This window comes from Hypanus sabinus, chromosome 15 (assembly GCF_030144855.1).
Source record: "Hypanus sabinus isolate sHypSab1 chromosome 15, sHypSab1.hap1, whole genome shotgun sequence".
NCBI lineage: Eukaryota > Metazoa > Chordata > Chondrichthyes > Myliobatiformes > Dasyatidae > Hypanus > Hypanus sabinus.
In genome coordinates, this window is record NC_082720.1 from 88,557,112 (window position 1) to 88,579,327 (window position 22,216).

General features: G+C 46.8%; 1 protein-coding gene across 1 annotated transcript in view; it reads right to left on the minus strand.

The window, feature by feature from the left end:
* Nucleotides 1-4,365: 4,365 nt before the first annotated feature.
* Nucleotides 4,366-22,216, minus strand: part of cdx1b (caudal type homeobox 1 b) — a 132,579-nt gene continuing 114,728 nt past the window's right edge. The window contains exons 2-3 of the mRNA XM_059989952.1: nt 18,638-18,783; nt 4,366-4,560 (exon numbers count right to left, since the gene is read on the minus strand). Of these exons, the coding sequence (XP_059845935.1) occupies nt 4,366-4,560; nt 18,638-18,783 (341 nt within the window). The remainder of the gene's footprint in view (nt 4,561-18,637; nt 18,784-22,216) is intronic.

Here is a 22,216-nt window from a genome sequence, read left to right on the forward strand (position 1 = left end):
AGAAAGGGAAAGAGGAGGAGCACCAGGGGAGGTGATAGTTAGATGACGAGGCACACAATATTCACTCATGTTGGCTAATGATCATGTCTAACACCACTCAATCCACAGGGTGTGTGTATAATGACCCATTCAGCAGACAAATTTGATTGGAGTCAAGGGAATGGTTCATGATTCTAAACTTTCATTGACTATATACAAATCACAAACAATACACAGCAAATTCGTTCCACATTTAAGAATCAGAAGGCAAGCCCATTGTAATAATGTCATTAAAGTTTCTACACAACACACAAAATGCTGGAGGAACTCAGCAGGCCAGGCAGCATATATGGAGAGGAATAAACAGTCAATGTTTCGGACCAAGATCCTTCATCAGGACTGGAAAAAAGATGAGAAGTTAGAGCAAGAAGGTGGGATGAGGAGAGGAATAAGTACAAGGTGGTGGGTGATGGGTGAAATTGGGAGGGGGAAGGGGTGAAATAAGGAGCTGAGAAGTTGATTGGTGAAAAAGGTAAAGGGCTGGGGAAGTAGGAATCTGATAGAAAAGGGCACAAAACCATGGAAAAAGAGAGGGAGAAGGAGCACCAGGGGGTGGTGATGGGCAGGTAAGAAGATAAGCCGAGAGAGGGAACAAGGAACGGGGATTGATGAACTGGGGAGGGTATTACCAGAAGTTGGAGAAATCGATGTTCATGCCATCAAGCTGGACAGAGTATAAGATGTTGCTCCTCCAGCCTGAGCGTAGCCTGATCACGACAGTAGAGGAGGCTGTGGATAGACGTGTCAGAATAGGAATGGGAAGTAGAATTGAAATAGGTGGCTACCGGGAGATCCCTCTTTTCCAAGCGGACAGAGCATAGGCACTCAGCGAAGTGGTCTCCCAATCTACATTGGGTCTCACTGACATACAGAGGATCCCACCACCACATTACACTGAGGATAGTCCTATCAACACACATTAAACAAACCTCAGGGCCCCATCACACACTCACCCACCTCCCTCCAATGCCTTTGCAAAGCACTCCATTCAGTAGCTGGACAACCCACCCAATCAGAGCGGCCCGTCTTATCGGCTAATCAAACTGCAAACATACTCCTTGTCAATGATTGGATGGTTTTGGATGGTTGGTTAAACAGCCCCAGTATCCCCAATTTCTACTTCCAACACTAGCAAAGGTTTTGAACAAAATGATGTGATTACTCCTTCCAAGAGTTAAAAGGAAGATCACATCATAAATATAGTTTGTTGATAATATAATTTTGAGGGCAATATTAGCTCTTATGAGGAGGCTGAGGTGGATTTAAATGGGCAAGGACATGGGAAATAGAATATGAGGCAAAAACGTGATCTTTTATATAGAACGTAGACCCATACTGCACAGAAACAGGCCCTTCGGCCCACAATGTTGTGCTGAACCAATTCAATTAGTAATCAAATGTTCAGATAAACTAATCCCCTTTCCTTCCATTTTCCTCAGATTCATGAGCCTATCTAAATGTCTCTTAGAAGTCTCCAGTGGTTCTGCTGCTACCCCACCCCAGGCAGCACATTCCAGGCACCCACCAATGTCTGTGTAAAACACCTGCCCCTATGTTTGTAGGGAATAAAATAGCAAATTGCAACTGTTATATGATGAGAGCTTGAAGTGTGTTAGTGTTCGAGAAGAAATGGGTATCCTTATGAAAATAACGTTTAGGTAGATGAATGATCTGGTGGCCATTTTCTTGCAGGAGAGTTTGAGTCTCAGAGCAGCTGGAGGAATAAACTACTGATGTTTCAGGTGGAGACCCTTTGTCAGGGTAAACATATCTCACTGCCAGTTACACCGAGACTCTGCCTGCAATATTGTCGACAGCCCCAGGAATGAAGGGACAGTTACAAACTTTCACCTCCAATGGAGAATTATCCCATGAGGAGACAATAAATCAACTGGGGCTAAACTTTCCAGACCTTAAAACATATAAGAGCTGAGTTATAAGGAAAGGGTGAATAGGTTAGGATTTTATCCCTAGAATGTAAAAGATTGAGTGGAGTTTGATAGAAGTATACAAAATTATGAGGGGTATAGATAGGGTAAATGCAAGCAGGCTTTTTCCACTGAGTTTGGGTGGGACTACAACTAGAGGTCATGGGTTAAGGGTGCAAGGTGAAATGTTTAAGAGGAACATGAGGAGCAACTTCTTCACTCGGAGAATGGTGAGAGGGTGGATCGATGGGGGATGTGGATTTGATTTCAACATTGAAGAGAAATTTGGATAGGTACATGGATGGCAAGGATATGGAGGGATATGGTCCAAGTGCAGGTTCAATGGAGCTAAGCTGAATGATGGTTCAGCATGGACTAAATGGGCCACATGGCCTGTTTCTGTGCTGTAGTGCTCTATGACTCTCAGACTGTAGATGCTGGAAGCTGGAGCAAAAAGAAGCAAAGTGCTTGGGAAACTCAGCAGGTCAGGCAGCATCTGTGGAAATGGGGCTGTGAGAGGGTAGGAGGGAAATGAGAGGATAGGAGAGAAATGAGGCTGAGAAAGGATAGGAAGGAAATGAGGGAGTGAGAGGATAGGAGGGAAATGAGGGAGTGAGAGGATAGGAGGGAAATGCGACTGTGAGAGGATAGGAGGGAAATGAGGGAGTGAGAGGATAGGAGGGAAATGGGACTGTGAGAGGATAGGAAGGAAATGAGGGAGTGAGAGGATAGGAGGGAAATGAGGGAGTGAGAGGATAGGTGGGAAATAGGGCTGTGAGAGGGTAGGAGGGAAATGAGGTTGTGAGAGGATAGGTGGGAAATGAGGGTGTGAGAGGATAGGTGCGTGTGAGGAAGGAAAGGGAGTTGCTTTGCCATTTCTTTAGCTGCGTTCTGTGTTGTTCTGCCGAGCACTGTGGGCAGGATATGTTGGTGTCGGAATGTGCGGCCACACTTGCCTCCTTGGGGATGTCGGTTGTTTACACAAACGGCACATTTTACTGTTGTTTCCATGTAGGAGTGATAAATAAGTGAATGTGAATCTGAACCTGTATTTTAAATGTTGTTATTCTACCTGTCTCAAGCTCATCCAATGAGGGAGGGAGGAACGTGGCTTGTTTTGCTGTTGTTGTTCTGTCAACCACCGCAGTCATGTTATGTTGGCACTGGAATGTGTGGCAAAACTGCGGGCTGTCCCCAGCTCATCGTTAGGTTGTGTTGGTTGTTAACACAAACACTGCATATCACTGAATGTTTCCACGTATACAAGATAAATGAAAGAATCTGCTCCCATGACCTAAGGTCACTGGCCTATCTGAGCTCATCAACATTCCAGGCCGAGACCTTTCCCATGCGCTCTGCAAAATGAAAGATGATTTCAGTGAACTGTCCAAATGGTACTTAAGAAGGCATTTTATTCCCCTGAAAACCACAAGACATTGGAGCAAAATTAGGCCTTCAGCCCATTGAATCTACTCTGCCATCCCATCATGGCTGACTTATTATCCCTCTCAACCCCATTCTCCTTCCTTCTTCATAGAACCTTTGTTGCCCTGATTAATCAAGAACCTATCAACCTCTGTTTTAAATATACCCAGTGATAATTCTCCATAGTCATATGTGGCATTGAATTCCACAGATTCACCACCCTCTAGCTAAAGAAACCCCTCCTCATCTCTGTTCTAAATGGATGTTTCTCTATTCTGAGGCTGTGCCCTCTGATCTTGCCCACCATGTACAGTTTGCAATGGACCAGATTTAAGGCCCATTCCAGTTCCAGAATGAGATTCCATCTTTTCCAGCCCAACTGCTTACTCTTTTCCATAGATATTGTCTGGCCTGCTGAGTTCCTCCAGCATTTTGTGTGTGTTGCTCTGGATTTCCAGCAACTGCAGATTTTCTCTTGTATGTGACAAATAAAGCTAATATCATCTTTTTACTCTGTCTGAAAAAAACCCAAAGGTCTTCAAACCACACAAAGTATAGTACATCCTATCTATCAGTAAATCCAAACACGTTTCAATCAGATGGGGAAGATAAGCTGTAAGCCCCCTTGGGGCACAGGCCTTGAACCATCATCATCTGTGTCCAACGTTTTCCATTTGATACCATGTCCTCAGGTATTTAAGTCTCACCGGTGACCTGACGTTTGGGGTCAGGGGTCAGGGGTCAAGCCCGAATCCTGAGCAACCCGTGACCGTTCCCCACGCACCCCACCCAACTATGTAAATAGCCCTCCCTCCGCCCCGTCCCATCGCCACCTCTTTCCTCTCAACGCGGGGGTGGAAGTGACAGTCTTCAGACAGTGATATCGCCATTGGTGAGCTCTCTCTTCGCATTGGCCATGGGGGGAGGGGGATGGAGGCAGAGGCCGCTGGCGGACAGGGTGGCTGCCGCTGGGTTAGGACAGGTACTCTTCTTTGATGCTGAGGGGCAGGGACTGGGGGACAAGGTTGCTGCTGCTGCTGACCAGTCCAATTGCTGGCAGCGCCCTGGGGCTGGCGGTGCTGGAGCTAGCTTGCTGAGCTTGCTGCTGCATCTTCTTTTTGTTAATCTTCCTCTCCTTCGCCCGTCTGTTCTGGAACCAAATTTTCACCTGGGACACAGAGTAAGGGGAAAGAGACATGAGATCAGAACGAGTGTAGTGTCACACAACTGTAGAAACAAGACCATGTATTTCCCTCCTTCGCCCCAACCAAGGTACACCTCACCTGCCCCTCCTCATCGCAGTACTGTGGACGAGGTGCAGGTTAGGGTTAGAAACACACTCAACAATCTGCCCCTCTACCATCAGATTTCTGAACAATCCATGAACCCATGAACACAAACTCACGATTTTGCTTTTCGTACTACTTATTTATTCTATCTATCTATCTGCCTGACTATCTAGCCATGCACCTATCCATGGGTCAGCTGGTGGAGCAGTGACATCAGCGCCGGATTCCGGAACGGAGGTTCCTGGGTTCAAATCCAGTCGGGCCATTCCCAAGTATGCTGTCCATTTGTGCCGGGTTGAGTGTTGAGCTCGCAACTCAACTTCATAAAATAAAGAAAAATACTGCGAAATGTCTGTGTGAGGAGTGGTGCGACACACGGTCTTTCGTTCCACACCTTGTAAGGCAAGAAAATGCCCAATGCTGGCCTCTCAGGCCTGAGTTGACATCATCATCTATCCATCTATCTATCTATCTATCTATCTATCTATCCATCTGTCCATCCATCCATCTATCCATCTGTCTATCTATCTATCCATCCATCTGTCCATCCATCCATCTATCTATCTATCTATCTATCTATCTATCTATCTATCTATCTATCTATCTCTCTATCTATCTAAACATCAACGGTACTGTGCAGAAGTTCTACTTCATATACAGCCAGGGTTCCAGACTTTAAGGACTGTATTTGTCAACATGGAGCGGAGAGCAAGTTTGTAAATCTAGTGGGAGCAAGGTATGTTGGGAGTGGCGAGGGTGGTGTGGGACAGGTGGCAGAGGAGTGCCGGGATGGGTCAGGGGGTGGCATGGGTGCAGACACCCAGCCCTGAGAAACAAGGCAAGGCCATTTGACTCCAAACAATTGGTTTACTGATCATTACAGAATGTCTCTCTGGTGCTTCCCACTTCCTCCCCTCTCCCTGCCCCCTTCCCACTCTCAGTCCACAATATCAGAATCAGCTTTATCATCACTCTATGTCAAGAAATTTGTTTTTTTCTCAGCAGCAGTACAGTGCAACAAATAAAATTACTGAAGTACTGTGCAAAAGTCTAAGGCACCCCTGCTATATACTGTATACATGCCCAAAACATCTGCACAGTACTGTATCTATCAGACAGACAGACAGACAGACAGACATACTTTATTGATCCCAAGGGAAATTGGGTTTCATTACATCCGTACCAACCAAGAATTGTGAAGAAATATAGCAATATAAAACCATAAATAATTAATAATAAATTATGCCAAGTGGAAATAAGTCCAGGACCAGCCTATTGACTCAGAGTGTCTGACACTCCGAGGGAGGAGTTGTAAAGTTTGATAGCCACAGGTAGGAATGACTTCCTATGACGCTCAGTGTTACATCTCGGTGGAATGAGTCTCTGGCTGAATGTACTCCTGTGCCTAACCAGTACATTATGGAGTGGATGGGAGTCATTGTCCAAGATGGCATGCAGCTTAGACAGCATCCTCTTTTCAGACACCACCGTCAGAGAGTCCAGTTCCACACCCACAACATCATTGACCTTACGAATGAGTTTGTTGATTCTGTTGGTGTCTGCTACCCTCAGCCTGCTGCCCCAGCACACAACAGCAAACATGATAGCACTGCCAACCACAGACTTGTAGAACATCCTCAGCATTGTCTGGCAGATGTTAATTATTATCAATTACTATCAATTTAATTACTATCAAGTTAAATACTATCAATTATTATTATTATTATTGTTATTTATTTAGTATATATTCTTATTGTAACTTGCAGTAATTTTTATGCATTGCACTGTATTGCTGCTCCAAAACCACAATGTTTGTGACAAATTAATCAAAATCTGATTCTATGGTAAATTGGTAAATTTAAATCACAGAACACAGAACACTGTAGCACAGTAGAGGCCCTTCAGCCCACAATGCCGTGCCAACCTTTTAGCTTACTCGAAAATCAATCTAACCCTTCCCTCCCACATTGCCCTCCATTTTTCTATCTTCCATGTGTTCCATGTGTAGTTTTTTTGCAGCAATACATAGAGGTACCAACTAGAGAAGGGGCAGTGTTGGATCTCCTGTTAGGGAATGAGATAGGTCAGGTGACGGAGGTATGTGTTGGGGAGCACTTCGGGTCCAGTGATCACAATGCCATTAGTTTCAATATAATTATGGAGAAGGATCAGACTGGACCCAGGGTTGAGATTTTTGATTGGAGAAAGGCTAACTTTGAGGAGATGCAAAAGGATTTAGAAGGACTGGATTGGGACAATTTGTTTTATGGGAAGGATGTAATAGAGAAATGGAGGTCATTTAAAGGTGAAATTTTGAGGGTACAGAATCTTTATGTTCCTGTTAGGTTGAAAGGAAAGGTTAGAAGTTTGAGAGAGCCATGGTTTTCAAGGGATGTTGCAAACTTGGTTCAGAAAAAGAGGGAGATCTGCAATAAATATAGGCAGCATGGAGTAAATGAGGTGCTCGAGGAATATAAAGAATGTAAGAAGAATCTGAAGAAAGAAATTAGAAAAGCTAAAAGAAGATACGAGGTTGCTTTGGCCAGTAAGGTGAAAATAAATCCGAAGGGTTTCTATGGTTATATTAATAGCAAAAGGATAGTGAGAGATAAAATTGGTCCCTTAGAGAATCAGAGTGGACAGCTTTGTGTGGAGCCAAAAGAGATGTGGGAGATTTTGAACAATTTCTTTTCTTCGGTGTTCACTAAGGAGAAGGATATTGAATTGTGTAAGGTAAGGGAAATAAGTAGGGAAGTTATGGAAACTATGATGATTAAAGAAGAGGAAGTACTGGCGCTTTTAAAGAAAATAAAAGTGGATAAGTCTCCAGATCCTGACAGGATATTCCCTAGGACCTTGAGGGAAGTTAGTGTAGAAATAGCAGGGGCTCTGACGGAAATATTTCAAATGTCATTAGAAACGGGGATGGTGCTGGAGGATTGGCGTATTGCTCATGTGGTTCCATTGTTTAAAAAGGGTTCTAAGAGTAAACCTAGCAATTATAGGCCTGTAAGTTTGACGTCAGTGGTGGGTAAATTAATGGAAAGTATTCTTCGAGATGGTATATATAATTATCTGGATAGACAGGGTCTGATTGGAACAGTCAGCATGGATTTGTGCGTGGAAGGTCATGTTTGACAAATCTTATTGAATTTTTTGAAGAGGTTACTAGGAAAGTTGACGAGGGTAAAGCAGTGGATGTTGTCTATATGGACTTCAGTAAGGCCTTTGACAAGGTTCCACATGGAAGGTTAGTTCGGAAGATTCAATCATTAGGTATTAATATTGAAGTAGTAAAATTGATTCAACAGTGGCTGGATGGGAGATGCCAGAGAGTAGTAGTGGATAACTGTTCGTCAGGTTGGAGGCCGGTGACTAGTGGTGTGCCTCAGGGATCTGTACTGGGTCCAATGTTGTTTGTCATATACGTTAATGATCTGGATGATGGGGTGGTAAATTGGATTAGTAAGTATGCAGCTGATACTAAGGTGGGTGGCGTAGTGGATAATGAAGTAGGTTTTCAAAGCTTGCAGAGAGATTTAGGCCAATTAGAAGAGTAGACTGAAAGATGACAGATGGAGTTTAATGCTGATAAGTGTGAGGTGCTACATTTTGGTAGAACTAATCAAAATAGGACACACATGGTAAATGGTAGGGCATTGAGGAATGCCGTAGAACAGAGTGATCTAGGAATAATGGTGCATAGTTCCCTGAAGGTGGAATCTCATGTGGATAGGGTGGTGAAGAAAGCTTTTGGTATGCTAGCCTTTATAAATCAAAGCATTGAGTATAGGATTGTGATGTAATGTTAAAATTGTACAAGGCATTGGTGAGGCCAAATTTGGAGTATTGAGTACAGTTCTGGTCACTGAATTATAGGAAAGATGTCAACAAAATAGAGGGAGTACAGAGGAGATTTACTAGAATGTTACCTGGGTTTTAGCACCTAAATTACAGAGAAAGGCTGAACAAGTTAGGTCTTTATTCTTTGGAGCGTAGAAGGTTGAGGGGGGACTTGATAGAGGTATTTAAAATTATGAGGGGGATAGATAGAGTTGACGTGGATAGGCTTTTTCCATTGAGAGTAGGGCAGATTCAAACAAGAGGACATGAGTTGAGAGTTAAGGGGCAAACAGTTAGGGGTAACACAAGGGGGTACTTCTTTACTCAGAGAGTGGTAGCTGTGTGGAACGAGCTTCCAGTAGAAGTGCTAGAGGCAAGTTCGATTTTGTCATTTAAAAAAATATTGGATAGGTATATTGTCAGGAAAGGAATGGACGGTTATGGGCTGAGTGCAGGTCATTGGGACTGGGTGAGAGTAAGCATTCGGCACAGACTAGAAGAGCCAAGATGGCCTGTTTCTGTGCTGTAATTGTTATATGGTTATATATCTAAGAGTCTCTCAACTGACCCTAATGCATCCGACTCCACCACGGACCTGGCAGTGTGTTCCACACACAACCACCAGGCTCTGTGTAAAAAAACCTACCTCTGACATTCCCCCAGTACTCTCCTCCAAACACCTTCCAATTATGCCTCATCATAAACCCATTTCCACCACGGGGAAAAAGTCTCTGGTTGTCCACTCGATCATCTTGAACACCTCAGTCAAGTCACCTCTCTTCCTCCTTTGCTCCATAGTGAAAAGCTCCAGCTCGTTCATAAGACACCCTCTCTAATCCAAGCAGCATCCTGGTGAATCTCCTCTGCACCCTCTCTAATCCAGGCAGCATCCTGGTGAATCCCCTCTGCACCTTCTCTAATCCAGGCAGCATCCTGGTGAATCCCCTCTGCACCCTCTCTAATCCAGGCAGCATCCTGGTGAATCTCCTCTGCACACTCTCTAATCCAGGCAGCATCCTGGTGAATCTCCTCTGCACTCTCTCTAATCCAGGCAGCATCCTGGTGAATCTCCTCTGCACCCTCTCTAATCCAGGCAGCATCCTGGTAAATCTCCTCTGCCCCCTCTCTAATCCAGGCAGCATCTTGGTAAATCTCCTCTGCACCCTCTCTAATCCAGGCAGCATCCTGGTAAATCTCCTCTGCACCCTCTCTAATCCAGGCAGCATCCTGGTAAATCTCCTCTGCACCCTCTCTAATCCAGGCAGCATCCTGGTAAATCTCCTCTGCACTCTCTCTAAAGCTTCCACATCCTTCCTGTAATGAGGTGACCAGAACTAAACAGACTAGATCGGTAAATATAAATCAGAAGGGACATGGCTTCTGCCAATCGATGCCTGAGGGTGAGAGCATTGCATTGTGGGAGTGCAAAGCCAGGCCGATTTATGGATGGAATTATCCAATTCCTGATAAGAATTCTTTTCTAAGTTGGTAAAACTGTAAATTGGTTTATTGTTGTTACGTGTACTGCCGTGCAGTGAAAAACTGTTCATACAGATCAGATCACTACACAGTGCATTGAGGTAGAACAAGGGAAAACAATAACAGAATGCAGAATAAAGTGTCACAGTTACAGAGAAAGTGCAATGCAGGCAGATACACGAGATTCTGCAGATGCTGGAAATCTCCATTGCCCTCCAAAGATGCTACCTGACCTGTTGAGTTCTTCCAGCATTGTGTGTGTTACTCTGGATTTCCTGCATCAGCAGAATTGTCAATGTTTCGGGCCAAACCCTTCATTGCTTGTGTTTATGACCTCCTGAACTGCTTGGCTGATTTCTCATCTACGCCAGAGTGGAAACTCCACCAACCACTCTTAGAACATAGAATATAAAACAGTAAAGCACAGGAACAGGCCATTCAGCCCACACTGTTATGCTGTACCAATTAAATTAGTAATCAGTAACTGAGCTAATCTCTACCTACACAATATCCATATCCTGGCCAAAATGTCGACTGGACCTTTTTCCACAGACATTGCCTGACCTGCTGAGTTCCTCCAGCATTTTGTGCATGTTTATCCATATCCTTCCATTTTCCTCAAACTCATGAGCCTATCTAAGCATCTCTAAAAGCCTCCAATATATCGGCCTCTACCACCACCCTAGACAGCACATTCCAGGCACCCATCTCTCTGTAAGAAAATCTTATGCCACACATCCCCCTTGAACTTGCTCCCTCTGACATTAAATACATGCCCTCTGTTATCAGACATTTCAACCCTGGGAAGAAGGTACTGTCTGTCTACTCTATGCCGGTCATAACCTTATACACCTCCACCAGGTCTCCCCTCAGCCTCTGCCGCTCCAGAGAAAACAACACATCCTCTCTGACTGATGCAGCATCTGAGAGTATACAGCAAGAAACAAAATATACTATAAAGTACAATAACAATATACACTATCTTATGTCTGAAAAATGTCACACAAGAAGAAAAGAAAAATAGTGAGGGAGTGTTCATGGGTTCATTGCTCATTCACAAATCTGATGACAGAGGGGAAGAAGCTGTTCCTGAGACGTTGAGGGAGAGTCTTCAGGCTCCTGTACCTCCCCCCCGATGTAGCAATGAGAAGGGGGCATGTCCTGGGTGGCGGGGGTCCTCAATGATGGATACTGCTGTTTGAGGTATCGCTGGGAAGCGAGTGCCCACGATGGAGCAATCTGTGTTCACAACTTTCTGTAGCTTTTCCTGATCCTGTGCAGTGGCCTGTCCATACCAGACTGTGATGTAACCAGTCGGAATGCTCTCCACGTCCATGGTACATCTATAAAAACGGTGCGAATCTGATGCTGTAACAATTCTCCTCAAACTCCTAATGAAATATTAAATATAGAATCCCTAAGGGCACTTTGGGTGACCCCATGCCTCAAGAGCCGCAATGGTTGAAGAGGGCAGCTCACTACCACCTTCTCAAAAACAGCTACAGGCAGACAATTCAATGCTGGCTCAAGCCGTGAAGCCTGTCCATAGCCTACCCTACCCTACCTACTAATTCACTGAAGCCCCACAAGGGGATAGAGGGTCCTCTGTCTGGTGCCAATCCTTCACGTTGTCTCAGATATACCCTTCCTCTCGCTGGGATGGGACTTCTGTTGGCGTTTCTGTAGCAGAGTTTTTACAGGATGGGGTTGCTAGCCTCATGCCCAACTCTTTTCCTTTTGCAACCGGGCTTGGGATTGTCCATGGCAGAGTTACCCTACCCCACTGACCCCCAGGAACTTCTGACCCACAGATCACTCAAAGTGGGGAACACTGGGACCATACAGTGCCAGAGTCACTCAGTGGCCACTTTACTAGATTCCGACTATACCCCGTACAGTACCCACTGTACCCAAGTATTCATGGTCTTCTGCTGCTGTAGCCCACCCATAGTACCATAGAACCTGAGAACATTACAGCACAGAAACACGCCTTTTGGCCCTTCTTGGCTGTGCTGAACCATTTTTCTGCCTAGTCCCACTGACCTGCACCTGGCCCATATCCCTCCATACCCCTCTTATCCATGTACCTGTCCAAGTTTTTCTTAAATGTCAAAAGTGAGCCCACATTCACCACTTCATCTGGCAGCTCATTCCACACTCCCACCACTCTGTGTGAAGAAGCCCCCCCAATGTTCCCTTTAAACTTTCCCCCTTCACCCTTAACCCATGACCTCTGTTTTTTTTCTCCGCTAGCCTCAGTGGAAAAAGCCTGCTTGCATTCACACTATTTATACCCATCATAATTTTATACACCTCTATCAAATCTCCCCTCATTCTCCTATGCTCCAGGGAATAAAGTCCTAACCTATTCAACCTTTCTCTGTAACTCAGTTTCTCAAGTCCCGGCAACATCCTTGTAAACCTTCTCTGCACTCTTTCAACCTTATTAATATCCTTCCTGTAATTAGGTGACCAAAACTGCACACAATACTCCAAATTTGGTCTCACCAATGTCTTATACAACCTCACCATAACATTCCAACTCTTAAACTCAATACTTTGATTTATAAAGGCCAATATACCAAAAGCTCTCTTTACAACCCTATTTACCTGTGATGCCACTTTTAGGGAATTATGCATCTGTATTCCCAGATCCCTCTGATCTACTGCACTCCTCAGTGCCCTACCATTTACCTTGTATGTTATACCTGGTTTGTCCTTTCAAAGTGCAATGCCTCACACTTGTCTGTATTAAATTCCATCTGCCAGTTGTCAGCCCATTTTCCCAGCTGGTCCAAGTCCCTCTGCAAGCTTTGAAAACCTTCCTCACTGTCCACTACACCTCCAATCTTTGTATCATCAGCAAATTTGTTGATCCACTTCAATGCATTTTGCATTCAGAGATACTCTGCTACACACCACTGTTGTAACGTGTGGTTATTTGAATTACTGTTGCCTTTCTCTCAATTTGGCTATTCTCCTCTGACCTCTCTCATTAACAAGGTGTTTTCATCCACAGAACTGACACTCACTGAATGTTTTCTTTTATATTTTTGCCCAGTTCTCTGTGAACTCTAGAGAATGCTGCACATGAAAATTGCAGGAGATCATCAGATTCTGAGATACTCAAACCACCCCATCTGGCACCAGCAATCAAAGTCACTTAGATCACATTTCTTCCCCATTCTGATGTTTGGTCTGAACAACAACTGAACCTCTTGACCATGCCTGCATGTTTTTATGCATTGAGTTGCTGCCACACGATTGGCTGGTCTGCATTAATGAGTAGGAGTACAGGTGTCCCTAATAAAGTGGCTACTGAGTGTACAATTATAGAGAGAGTGCAGAGACATTAAGGTGCAGGGGCCATGATGAGCTTGACTGGAAGATGAATACTTTATTATATAAGAGGTTTGATTAAGTCTGATGACAGTGGGGTAGAAGCTGTCCTTGGGCCTGGTGGGACGTGCATTTACTGGTAACAGTGGGGTAGAAACTGTTCTTAGGCCTGGTGGGACGTGCTTTCACTGATAACAGTGGGGTAGAAGCTGTCCTTGGGCCTGGTGGGATGTGCTTTCACTGATAACAGTGGGGTAGAAGCTGTCCTTGGGCCTGGTGGGACGTGCTTTCACTGATAACAGTGTGGTAGAAGCTGCCCTTGGGCCTGGTGGGATGTGCTTTCACTGGTAACAGTGGGGTAGAAGCTGTCCTTGGGCCTGGTGGGATGTGCTTTCACTGGTAACAGTGGGGTAGAAGCTGTCCTTGGGCCTGGTGGGACGTGCTCTCACTGGTAACAGTGGGGTAGAAGCTGTCCTTGGGCCTGGTGGGACGTGCTTTCACTGATAACAGTGGGGTAGAAGCTGTCCTTGGGCCTGGTGGGACGTGCTTTCACTGATAACAGTGGGGTAGAAGCTGTCCTTGGGCCTGGTGGGATGTGCTTTCACTGGTAACAGTGGGGTAGAAGCTGTCCTTGGGCCTGGTGGGATGTGCTTTCACTGGTAACAGTGGGGTAGAAGCTGTCCTTGGGCCTGGTGGGACGTGCTCTCACTGGTAACAGTGGGGTAGAAGCTGTCCTTGGGCCTGGTGGGACGTGCTTTCACTGATAACAGTGGGGTAGAAGCTGTCCTTGGGCCTGGTGGGACGTGCTTTCACTGATAACAGTGGGGTAGAAGCTGTCCTTGGGCCTGGTGGGATGTGCTCTCACTGATAACAATGGGGTAGAAGCTGTCCTTGGGCCTGGTGGGACGTGCTCTCACTGATAACAGTGGGGTAGAAGCTGTCCTTGGGCCTGGTGGGATGTGCTCTCACTGATAACAGTGGGGTAGAAGCTGTCCTTGGGCCTGGTGGGATGTGTTTTCACTGATAACAGTGGGGTAGAAGCTGTCCTTGGGCCTGGTGGGATGTGTTTTCACTGATAACAGTGGGGTAGAAGCTGTCCTTGGGCCTGGTGGGATGTGTTTTCACTGATAACAGTGGGGTAGAAGCTGTCCTTGGGCCTGGTGGGACGTGCTTTCTCTGATAACAGTGGGATAGAAGCTGTCCTTGGGCCTGGTGGGACGTGTTTTCACTGGTAACAGTGGGGTAGAAGCTGTCCTTGGGCCTGGTGGGACGTGCTTTCACTGATAACAGTGGGGTAGAAGCTGTCCTTGGGCCTGGTGGGACGTGTTTTCACTGATAACAGAGGGGTAGAAGCTGTCCTTGGGCCTGGTGGGACGTGTTTTCACTGGTAACAGTGGGGTAGAAGCTGTCCTTGGGCCTGGTGGGACGTGCTTTCTCTGATAACAGTGGGGTAGAAGCTGTCCTTGGGCCTGGTGGGACGTGTTTTCACTGGTAACAGTGGGGTAGAAGCTGTCCTTGGGCCTGGTGGGACGTCCTTTCACTGATAACAGTGGGGTAGAAGCTGTCCTTGGGCCTGGTGGGATGTGCTCTCACTGATAACAGTGGGGTAGAAGCTGTCCTTGGGCCTGGTGGGATGTGTTTTCACTGATAACAGTGGGGTAGAAGCTGTCCTTGGGCCTGGTGGGATGTGTTTTCACTGATAACAGTGGGGTAGAAGCAGTCCTTGGGCCTGGTGGGACGTGCTTTCACTGATAACAGTGGGGTAGAAGCTGTCCTTGGGCCTGGTGGGACGTGCTTTCTCTGATAACAGTGGGATAGAAGCTGTCCTTGGGCCTGGTGGGACGTGCTTTCACTGATAACAGTGGGGTAGAAGCTGTCCTTGGGCCTGGTGGGACGTGCTTTCACTGATAACAGTGGGGTAGAAGCTGTCCTTGGGCCTGGTGGGACGTGTTTTCACTGATAACAGAGGGGTGGAAGCTGTCCTTGGGCCTGGTGGGACGTGTTTTCACTGGTAACAGTGGGGTAGAAGCTGTCCTTGGGCCTGGTGGGACGTGCTTTCTCTGATAACAGTGGGGTAGAAGCTGTCCTTGGGCCTGGTGGGACGTGTTTTCACTGGTAACAGTGGGGTAGAAGCTGTCCTTGGGCCTGGTGGGACGTGCTTTCACTGATAACAGTGGGATAGAAGCTGTCCTTGGGCCTGGTGGGACGTCCTTTCACTGATAACAGTGGGGTAGAAGCTGTCCTTGGGCCTGGTGGGACGTGCTTTCACTGATAACAGTGGGGTAGAAGCTGTCCTTGGGCCTGGTGGGACGTGCTCTCACTGATAACAGTGGGGTAGAAGCCGTCCTTGGGCCTGGTAGGACGTGCTTTCACTGATAACAGTGGGGTAGAAGCTGTCCTTGGGCCTGGTAGGACATGCTTTCACTGATAACAGTGGGGTAGAAGCTGTCCTTGGGCCTGGTGGGATGTGCTTTCACTGGTAACAGTGGGGTAGAAGCTGTCCTTGGGCCTGGTGGGACGTGCTCTCACTGGTAACAGTGGGGTAGAAGCTGTCCTTGGGCCTGGTGGGACGTGCTTTCACTGATAACAGTGGGGTAGAAGCTGTCCTTGGGCCTGGTGGGACGTGCTTTCACTGATAACAGTGGGGTAGAAGCTGTCCTTGGGCCTGGTGGGATGTGCTCTCACTGATAACAATGGGGTAGAAGCTGTCCTTGGGCCTGGTGGGACGTGCTCTCACTGATAACAGTGGGGTAGAAGCTGTCCTTGGGCCTGGTGGGATGTGCTCTCACTGATAACAGTGGGGTAGAAGCTGTCCTTGGGCCTGGTGGGATGTGTTTTCACTGATAACAGTGGGGTAGAAGCTGTCCTTGGGCCTGGTGGGATGTGTTTTCACTGATAACAGTGGGGTAGAAGCTGTCCTTGGGCCTGGTGGGATGTGTTTTCACTGATAACAGTGGGGTAGAAGCTGTCCTTGGGCCTGGTGGGACGTGCTTTCTCTGATAACAGTGGGATAGAAGCTGTCCTTGGGCCTGGTGGGACGTGTTTTCACTGGTAACAGTGGGGTAGAAGCTGTCCTTGGGCCTGGTGGGACGTGCTTTCACTGATAACAGTGGGGTAGAAGCTGTCCTTGGGCCTGGTGGGACGTGTTTTCACTGATAACAGAGGGGTAGAAGCTGTCCTTGGGCCTGGTGGGACGTGTTTTCACTGGTAACAGTGGGGTAGAAGCTGTCCTTGGGCCTGGTGGGACGTGCTTTCTCTGATAACAGTGGGGTAGAAGCTGTCCTTGGGCCTGGTGGGACGTGTTTTCACTGGTAACAGTGGGGTAGAAGCTGTCCTTGGGCCTGGTGGGACGTCCTTTCACTGATAACAGTGGGGTAGAAGCTGTCCTTGGGCCTGGTGGGATGTGCTCTCACTGATAACAGTGGGGTAGAAGCTGTCCTTGGGCCTGGTGGGATGTGTTTTCACTGATAACAGTGGGGTAGAAGCTGTCCTTGGGCCTGGTGGGATGTGTTTTCACTGATAACAGTGGGGTAGAAGCAGTCCTTGGGCCTGGTGGGACGTGCTTTCACTGATAACAGTGGGGTAGAAGCTGTCCTTGGGCCTGGTGGGACGTGCTTTCACTGATAACAGTGGGGTAGAAGCTGTCCTTGGGCCTGGTGGGACGTGCTTTCACTGATAACAGTGGGGTAGAAGCTGTCCTTGGGCCTGGTGGGACGTGTTTTCACTGATAACAGAGGGGTGGAAGCTGTCCTTGGGCCTGGTGGGACGTGTTTTCACTGGTAACAGTGGGGTAGAAGCTGTCCTTGGGCCTGGTGGGACGTGCTTTCTCTGATAACAGTGGGGTAGAAGCTGTCCTTGGGCCTGGTGGGACCTGCTTTCACTGGTAACAGTGGGGTAGAAACTGTCCTTGTGCCTGGTGGGACGTGCTTTCACTGGTAACAGTCAGGTAGAAGCTGTCCTTGGGCCTGGTGGGACGTGCTCTCACTGATAACAGTGGGGTAGAAACTGTCCTTGGGCCTGGTGGGACGTGCTGTCACTGATAGCAGCGGGGTAGAAGCTGTCCTTGGGCCTGGTGGGACATGGTCTCACTGATAACAGTGGAGTAAAAGCTGTCCTTGGGCCTGGTGGGACGTGCTTTCACTAGTAACAGTGCGGTAGAAGCTGTCCTTGGGCCTGGTGGGACGTGCTTTCACTGATAACAGTGGGGTAGAAGCTGTCCTTGGGCCTGGTGGGATGTGCTTTCACTGATAACAGTGGGGTAGAAGCTGTCCTTGGGCCTGGTGGGACGTGCTCTCACTGATAACAGTGGGGTAGAAGCTGTCCTTGGGCCTGGTGGGATGTGCTTTCACTGATAACAGTGGGGTAGAAGCTGTCCTTGGGCCTGGTGGGACGTGCTTTCACTGATAACAGTGGGGTAGAAGCTGTCCTTGGGCCTGGTGGGACGTGCTTTCACTGATAACAGTGGGGTAGAAGCTGTCCTTGGGCCTGGTGGGACGTGCTTTCACTGATAACAGTGGGGTAGAAATTGTCCTCTAGCCTGGTGGGACGTGCTTTCAGGCTTTTGTATCTTCAGCCCGATGGGTGGGGGGGGGGAAGAGAGAATGTCTGGGGAGGGTGGGGTCTTTGATTCTGCCGGCTGCTTTACTGAGACAGTGAGGAGTATAGACAGAGTCCGTGGAGGGGAGGCTGGTTTCTGTGATGTGTCCACAACTCTCTGCAGTTTCCTGTGGTCACGAGCTGAGCAGTTGCCATACCAAACATCCGGATAGGATGTTTTCTGTGGTGCATCATTATAAAATGGTGAGGGTTATTGCTGCTGGATTCTGATGTTTTGATCCAAAGTTCTTTCAGAAGTTAAGAAAGAGGCACAGAACTTAGTGTTTTACAATTGTATTATTAAGTGCTAATAGACAAAAGGAACTGGAAATTAGGAGTAACAGAGGGAAAGAAGTAACAGGAATAAATACGGTGGGGGGATGTGTCCAGCTCTTTTTATACCATAGATGAAAAGTTTTCCTCCTAAATGTATGGATAAGAGTTACCCAAACAGATAGCCCCTACTCAAATATTGCCACATCAGAGAAGCTTTCAGAAAGAGACAGAATAACTGTAACCACTAGGGGACACACCGAACAACTGTATATACATACTGTGACCACCAGGGAACATACTGAACAGTTACATACTTGTAAGCAGAAAATTAATTGTTAAACTGGAAAATTGTTAACAATGATACAGTCTAATCTAAGACATGCTAAATTGAGGCAGTCATCCCCTTCCCCGAGGAATACTGACCTGGCGTTCAGATAGCCCCAGCGACAGAGCCAGCTCAGACTTCCGGCGGATTGTGATGTAGCGGCTGTAATGAAATTCTTTCTCCAGCTCCAGCCTTTGGTAGTCAGTGTACACGACCCGGTACTTGTCCTTGGTCCTGGTTTTGCCTGCCAGTGGAGAGCAAGTACCATTGGACTAGGTACACAAGGCACACACATGAAACACTACCTTCCGACCACAAACCAGCTCCGAGCCCACGTGCTCCAGATCTGTGCCCCTCACTGAGATCCCTGAATAGTTCCATGGCACTGAGGGTTTCAGGATCATCTGCACCCCTTCACCTTCTTGTAAAGTTTAATGGTGGTTGGCAAACCAACACAAGGTGTATTACCACCACCTACTGAGTTGGAGTGTGGAGCAAAGAGACAGGAAGTATACCCACTAAATTCCCCTCAAAAAACTCAAATAATATCAAAACATCTAATGCTTTTCAGAAAGTCAAAAACTCACTTATATATATTCTGATGGTAGTGATATCTAACAAACTTTCCATGTTAAACTCTGTCTGTCCCAAAGATCTCCGTTTAGCCTTTTGCTGTACACATTTCCTTCACAACTCCTAGGAACTGCATTTAAACAGTACGTACTGCACCATTTCCTGACAGGTGCACTCCCTGCAGATGCTTGTATCATGCCTGTTAATTCTGAACGGGGAATTATTCAACCAAGTATGTTCAATGCGGAAATGTGTAAGTGTAACTTCTTCCCTCCTTTTACACCCATGTCCCAGCTGCGTTCCCACCATCCTCTGAATTTTATAAAACTGCCGCCCTTCATTTCCTCAGGGAGGGAGGCAGAAGAAAGGCAACTACAGGCCAGTTAGTCTGACCTCAGTGGCTGGGAATACGTTGGATTCAATTGTTAATGATGAGGTTTCAGGGTTCTTGCAGGCTCATGTACGTTTTGTTATCGGAGTATATATATGTCAACATGTACAATCTTGACCTTCATTTTCTTTCAGTCACTTACAGGAAAATAAAGAAATAAAACAAAGCAAGACACACAAAATGCTGGAGGAACTCAGTGGGTCAGGCAGCTTCTATGGAAATGAATAAACAGTCGATGAGTCGGGCCAGGATTGTTCTTCAGGCCAGTCCAATAGAATTTAGGAAAATGCTCTACAGTAAATGACAAGGACTGACAAACAATCAATGTGCAAAAGAAGACAAATAATAAAAGAGTAAATAAATCATTCTGAGCACGTGAGCTGTGGAGCCTTTGAAAGTGCAACTGTGGGATCAGCTCAGTGTTGTGGTGAGCGCACAGTGCACGAGGTCAGAATGCAGAATCGGAAAAAGCTGCAGAAAGTTGTAGATACAGTCAGCTCCATCACAGGCACGAGCATCTCCAGCATCAAGGACACCTTCAAAATCTGATGCCTCAAAAAGGTGGCATCTGTCATCACCCAGGACCTGCCCTCTTCTCATTGCTACCATCAGGAAGGAGGTACAGGAGCATGAAGACCCACAGAACAGTTTCTTCCCCTTCACCATTAGATTTCTGAATGGTCTATGAACCCAGAAACATTACCTCACTATTTTGCTCTCTTTTTGCACCACTTATTTATTATATTTCTTATTGTAATATGGTAATTTTTTATGTATTACATTGTACTGCTGCAGCAAAACAAGTTCCACAACATATATCAGTGGTAATAAACCAGATTCTGACTTTTTATTCTACCTAAAGTTCAAAGTAAATTTATTGTCAAAGTACATATATGTCACTTGAGATTCATTTTCTTGTGGGCATTCACAGTAAGTACAAAGAAATACAATGAATTCAGTGAAAGACAGCACTCAACTGGACGGACAAACAATCAACAGGCAAAAGACTGTGCAAACACATAAAGAAAAAGGGTAATAATAATAGCAAGTAAATAATCAATAAATATCGAGAGCATGAGATGAAGAGTCCTTGAAAGTGAGTCCATTGATTGTGGAAACAATTCAGTGATGGGGCGAGTGAATTGCCAGGACCCTTCGCCAGGACGGTGAATCCTGATGAACGGTTTTGGCCCAAAGTGTCGACTGTTTATTCCTCTCCGCCTGCTGAGAATTTTGAGTGTGTTGCTCTGGACTTCCAGCATCTGCAGAATGTCTTGTGTTTTGCGGGTTAAGGGAGGGTACTTTCATGTTTGGTGTGGAGAAGGACACAAAAACAAGCAGGTTTTGTGGTTGTGGTCCAGGGCAGGGCGGAACTAGGAAATATCTTCCTAGCCACACGGCAGCCGATGGAAAGAACCTCTCCAGATCGAGTGCCAAAGCACACACAGACAGCGCAGTGGCTCCTGCTGGCAGTCGGGCTGAAACGAGGCAGCCACAGGAAGGCATGGTCACAGAACTATTCAAGATTCAAGCTTGTTTATTGTCATTCGTCAGCACACCGGTGCAGAGGAGATTGTTTCTCCGGATCCAATGCAGCACAAAAAACTCAAAGAATACAATAAATATTTAGTGACGCGCCGCCCAGCTATTCGACCCTAGCCTAATCACTGGACAATTTACAGCGGATGATTAAACTCCTAACCGGTACATCTTTAGGCTATGGGGGGAAACCGGAGAACCCGGGGGAAACCCATGCGTTCCTGAGGGAAAATGTGCTGACTTTCTTACAGAGGATGCTGGTATTGAGCTGTAATAGCATCGCAATACTACAGTGGTGTCCCTCCAGTCCCTCCAGCATCTTGTATGGGTTACCAAAGAGCCGGTTCCTTAAGCTTCTCATAGCCAGGGGTATGAGGGTAGTGTCGACAAGCTCCCACAACCTAATCAATGCTCCCAATGCTGTGTGTCTCAAATAGCCTCTGGCAACCAAGTTCAGTTCTTGGCCTTCACGTTTCTACTGGCAGGGGAAGGGGCAAGGGTGGGTACTGACACCTTCAACCAGTCGCTTCGGGAAGATGGGACTGTCAGCCGTGCTTGGCAGCCCATCTATGAGAAGGAGATTTTGATCTCAAACCTCCACTGCCTTACAGCTAGACCCACTCATGGGGAGGCTCCGGAGTAACAACTGGGGGCATCTTTGTCTAGATCCTCTGCTCCGTCTGACAAAAGTGGAATTTCCTGGAGGCCAGCCATTTTAATTCTGATTCCCATTCCCATTCTAACATGTCAGTCCACGGCTCCTCCTGAGCCAGAATGAGGCCAACAATGGGGCGGAGGGGCAACGCTTCATACTCCATCTGGGTGGCCTCAAACCAGATGGCAGGAGCATCCATTTCTACCCCTCACCCCCCTCTCCTATTCCTACTCTAGCCTCTAACTCCTTCTCTTCGTCAGGAATGGAAAGGACAGCGGAAGATGCCAGAATAAAAAGCTGGGGTGGGGCAAGGAGGACAAGCTCGCTAGGACATGATAGGTGAAGTGAGGTGGGAGGGGAAGGTAAAGGGCTGGAGAGGAAGGAATCTGATAGGAGGGGAGAATGGACCATGGGAGAAAGGGAAGGAGGCCAGGCATCGGGGAAGCTGAGAAGAGGTGAGAGGCAGGAGAGCGGAATGGAAGAGGATGGAAGGGGGAGGTGAAAAGGAAATAAATACTA